General features: G+C 39.4%; 1 protein-coding gene across 8 annotated transcripts in view; it reads right to left on the reverse strand.

Annotated features, from left to right (window-relative positions):
- The window catches only part of LOC105569430 (coiled-coil domain-containing protein AGAP005037-like), a 92665-nt gene that overhangs the window by 80993 nt on the left and 6442 nt on the right, over nt 1-5230 (reverse strand). For all 8 annotated transcript variants that reach the window (XM_012025893.1, XM_012025889.1, XM_012025888.1 and 5 more), the window contains exons 2-5: nt 2689-2715; nt 1845-2013; nt 1043-1241; nt 596-788 (exon numbers count right to left, since the gene is read on the reverse strand). In XM_012025893.1, coding sequence (XP_011881283.1) covers nt 596-788; nt 1043-1241; nt 1845-2013; nt 2689-2715 — 588 coding nt within the window. The remainder of the gene's footprint in view (nt 1-595; nt 789-1042; nt 1242-1844; nt 2014-2688; nt 2716-5230) is intronic.

Below are 5230 nucleotides of genomic sequence, written 5' to 3' on the forward strand. Positions count from 1 at the left end.
TTCTATTCTATTTGATTCGTCCTTCCAAATTCTTTAACATAAAGCAGCGCACTGATATCGTCGGCAATTTATATTCCACTAACTGATAGATCTTGAAAAATCTGTTATATTTCTATGAAACGTGCGGTACTTTTTTTAAAAGGAACATACGTATCGTTTCCATTACATTTGATCCGACTGTTTTAAGCGCGTGAAAAAGAATAGAGTTTATTGCTTATGTTCGAATAAAGAGGAATCTTACGACTTGTATGAAATTCCGTGACAAAGTCCTCGCAAGGATCAATCCCGGCTGTGAGAATGAAAAGGAAATCAAATCTTTGCAACTACAGATTTTAGAGAAACATTTTCTTACGAGATTGTCCACGTATATTAAATTAACAAAGAACAATCCCATTGTAACTTTCTGTAAATACCTAATGCGAGCGAGTACATTACGTACGAAATGTAAAGAATATACCTTTCAAACGTAATATTGTGTGATAACGCGCGCCAAGTCGTGTAAAAAGTTGTGTGAAAAAGTACCTAATCGATCCCGTCTCCGAAGAAAGAGGAAAACGACGAGCTTAAGGATGGAGCCTCGTTAACGCGCACTTACCTTGCTCTTGTGAATGTGCTGATGCTGATATTCGCTGTCGAATTCCGGCTCGCTGAAGTAGCTCTGATCTTCCCAATGGGGAGGCAGACCACCTCCCGGCACCCCCAAGGGTCCCGGCGACATCCCCGTCACTCCGTCGGCACTCTCGAAAAGTCTCAGGACGCTGCGATCCCTGATATCTCTCAGGTGCGATCTGAAAGTCAATGCAATCGCCTTTACATCGCGCTGCGGTGAGAAATAATAATTTATTGAAATGAAAAATGTAGCAAGACTTTTAAATTATCGCAAAGATACATTCATGTAACAAATTTCGTTATAATTGAACTGAAAAACGGTTGTTCAAAAGGCAAAATACATTTGGCAACCGCGTACTTTGTGTGAAACAGTATTTGTCTGCTTGAGAATAAAACAGCTCAATAGAAAGACATTCATAATCGCATGAGTTACCTTAGATCTTCGAGTTCGTAGAACATGTCCTTGTTGCTGTCGTGTATGTAAACTTTTACGTGAGGACTATCCAGATATTCCATAGTGAGTTGTTTCGGAAAGCTTCTGACGAAAAGGGCCTTGACGGTGTCTATACTGGTAATCTCGTTCGGTAGCAGCGCTCTCTTCGTCTCGTTCCTGTACTGCAGGAACACCAATCCTAGAAGATATAAAAACGCATTTGTCAGTAGCGTGCTAATAAGCAATATTTAAAACACATCGGTACACTGAGAAAAATGTCCGATTAAGTATATAATCGGATAATCCAATGATGTAACAAAAAAAACGAATGTATCCGATTAAATTGTATAGCCAATGAAAAATGTGATCGGTTTTTCAATCACATTACATCGGAAGTATCCATAATTTAATCGGAAAAAAACGTAATCGGAAAACACTGTTTAATTCGTTTATCCGGTGAAAAGTTTTCTCAGTGTACGTAAAGTTGACCAAATAATATTTCAATAAAATCGTCGATCGGTCGAAAACTAATTCTCAGACTTTCAGACCTTAGACCTTTATGCAAGCTAATTAATTTATATACGTTATTAACATGAAATGAAAAATTAATTAATATTCTACTATTTAGATTTTATTATATCATATATTATTTCATTGTACTATATATTTAAGTCGACTACTTTCAGCGAAGCTTTAAATGTTGAGAGAAAGCATAATAAATAATATGCATATTAATTGTTCATTTTTTAAATGATGATTATTTTATGTAGTTATTTGAATTCTACATATATTTTGCAAATACCTAGTGGTCGCTCCAAAGTTTTGCTGGGCGTTCGTACGACGGGCAGGCTGCTTCTCTGCTTGCCCCCCCGTCGAAATCCCGTGCTGGAGGTCTCCACCTCGGACATAATGCCCGGGTCGTCATCGAAAAGCATCGCCGAAGGGGGCGGGTAGCCACGCGGAAGAGGCGACTGAAAGTACGCAAACTCGGTAAGATTTCAAGTCATTTGCGATTCTCTCATTAGATTGCAAGCCGCTTATCAGTGGCATTGGCGAAGAAGAAGTCAAACGACTTAACGTGTAAGAGACAACATGCCCCTAATTCTATTTTAATACAACCAATTCAACGTCTATCGCCTTATTTGACTTCGTACGAATTTATCGATAAACAACGACTGATGAAATTGTGAGCATTTGTGTGAACTGCATATTAAATTACAAATTTAGCGTGATTTATACATAAAACTGTTTAATTATTCTGTAACCAGTCTCGATTAACATTTTACATCGCAGTAAATATTACACACAGACTGTAGAGCTGATTACTGTAAAAAGTGCATTTGAATAATTGATCGAATATCGTTTAACAGCTCTCTCGGGCGTTCAGGAAGATCGAATCCTTCCACGATGTAACTCATTGCCAGTCATATCACTTAGAATTTCATTATTACCTGCCGCAGTGAATACATTCACAAAGGCATTTGCCGAGCGAACAATTAGACACACGGTGAGCTCGAGGATTTAGATGCCACTCAGAGAAAAAAGATCGTGTCAGCATGCCGACATGCGCTTTGACGGGGGAAAAAAAAGAAAAAATTGATTCCGCAGGCAATCTTGCGTGAAAAGCATGAAAATTCAAAAATTACCTTTCTCTGGCGAGACTTGGTCCCCATCTGTCGGCGGCACGGCAGGTAACACGGAAACACACACACAAAGTAAAATCCAGTTAGATGTGTAATATGTTGCGGGGTAGAAAAAGATGAGGGAAAAATAGAGAGAGAGAAAGAGAGAAAGATATAAAATGGACAACAATTGACCGGAAACAATAGTTTCCAAGAGGGGAGTAAGAGAGCACCGATCAGTGGCGGTCGAGCTGCTCTTCGTTGACAGGTCGGTCGTGTAACTCGAACGTAAATTGCGGCTGCAAATACCGTGGCACATAGGTAGCAGCTTCCTGCTCGTAATAGGAACACGTTCCACGAACCGTTTTTCGGTTTTCGAGGCGCGCGCCAAAGCGTTCGCGATAATCGAATCATTATTTTCAGCGAAATGTCATCATGCTTCGTAAAGGTAGGTAATTGTCGTATCCTAAAAATATTCTGCTCGCTTCCTAGGGCTTGTATGACGCTGTGGTCTATGAGATGTGCAATTATGTAGCACGTGCTAAAAAATACATACGGAGAATACGAATACTTATGGGCCTCAAATGCACTGAGAAAAATTTACATCGGATAAACCAATTAAACAGTGTGTTCGAGGGTTAATTTTTCCGATTAAATTATGGATACATCCGACGAAATTTATCCGATAAAATGCGATTGAAAAACCGATCATATTTTTCATCGAATATACAATTTAATTGGGTAGATCCGTTTGTTATTACGTAATTGGATTATCCAATTACATTTAGTCGGACATTTTTCTCAGCGCGGACACACGGGGTGCCTTTCGTTGACCGCATTTTCTTCCGTATTCAACAAACTACAGCAAATACGCAATTGAATATATTTGCTAAATACAATATATCCGGATAATAACGCCGATTCCCGTTAGGAGATATCACGTACGAAAGCAATTAATAACGGCCGCGTTTGAAAAAGAAATATTCGCCGTGAGCTTGAATTATATCCTGTTCCTTATACGGAATTTCCGTTATACGCGCGTTTGTGGAAATATGCATATGGCGAACGCGTAAAAGAAAATGCAATTGCGCAGAGGTACTTCTTATTTCCGACACATTGATCTGTTGCAGCTGCATTATCGCATTCGTTGTAAAAAGTAACGGGGACTGCGAGGTCGGCGTTTATGATATGCAGTATCTACATACGCAACTCACGTTCGAGAACGGGACACGTGTTAAATACCTGCAACGACGCTGGCAACGCTTTCAGATAAGAGATTAAAAGGTAGACAAGAGCGGAACAAAAAGAAGGAGAGGAAAAAACCGAGTACCCGTTACACGTGAATGCATAACTATAACGAAGGGTTAGAGTCATTGTGCGCGACGAGCTAAACGGAGGAACAGAGATGGAAATATATATTGTATATTTACATACGTATGTACAATATATAGCGCAGGGGAAAAAAGCGAGATTGCTGAGCTTGCTTGCTTTTATCACGAACGTGTGATTACTGGTTCTTTGACTCGTGTTTTCGACATACAGATTCACATTAGATACACAATGTTATCGTTTATGACAAGCAATTATCTCTGCAATTGCGTACGTTTTTCTTAAAATAGCGGTAGGTACAGTTTTGTTATAAACTCTACTGGAGAAAAATTTTCTCCTCCGGCAGTGACGCAGAAGGATTTGTCTGTCGCAGATTACTATTGTTGCAATATTAAACGTTTCAATGACGTCGCGCTAATTTAATATTTAATTCTTTGCTAATTGAAACCGAGTGGTAACCAGCGAACTTCTTTACTCTCTAGACACAGATATACATAGTTGAGTCAGTAATTGGGTTTTAATTAGCCGTCGTGGTTTACTCGACAATGGTCTAAAGACGCGGTCCTGCGGTCTCCTTTTGAGCAATGCAATCTCGTGAATCGGATCTTGTTTTTCGCGTAACCACGTCGCGTCGTATCGCAGCAACAGAACGTGCTATAAACTGAGCGGGTCGCCAATTAATGGCAGAGTTGGCGAACACGATGACGTAACGCTTGCACCCGCTATCTCGAATGTGCACCACCTGCGCTCCGGGTTCGATTATCCCCTACAAACCGCAGAGACACCCCGAGGATGCTCAATAACCACGTGCCAGGAGCTAATCGATCGTGCGACACGCCGCCCTACACGAGTGTCACGATCTTCAGGACGCGAACGATTGAGTCAGATAATGTCTAAATTGCCAATTAATGCCGCTCGAAAATATTGTTTCTATATTAATATAAATAGCGGGCAAAAATTTATTCCCGCAATTGAAATGTGTGTCAGTTTTCTGCTCGGGATAAATTTACATTATTTTCTCTATCGAATATAAACGTTAATTTGACGAATAGAATCAGGTGTATGTGTTAAATGTTTTTTCATCATTTTCGTCCAACATTATAAGCCAATATTATATCTATATCTAGTTCGGAATTAGAGATATTTTATCATCGAATAATCCAACGAGAAAGTAAAAACGTATATGTTTCATCAATTAATAATATTTGCAGTATACTTTATACATGTATAAAATATT

This window comes from Vollenhovia emeryi, unplaced genomic scaffold, assembly GCF_000949405.1.
Source record: "Vollenhovia emeryi isolate VEMERY1.0 unplaced genomic scaffold, V.emery_V1.0 DF939124.1, whole genome shotgun sequence".
In the NCBI taxonomy this organism is placed as follows: domain Eukaryota; kingdom Metazoa; phylum Arthropoda; class Insecta; order Hymenoptera; family Formicidae; genus Vollenhovia; species Vollenhovia emeryi.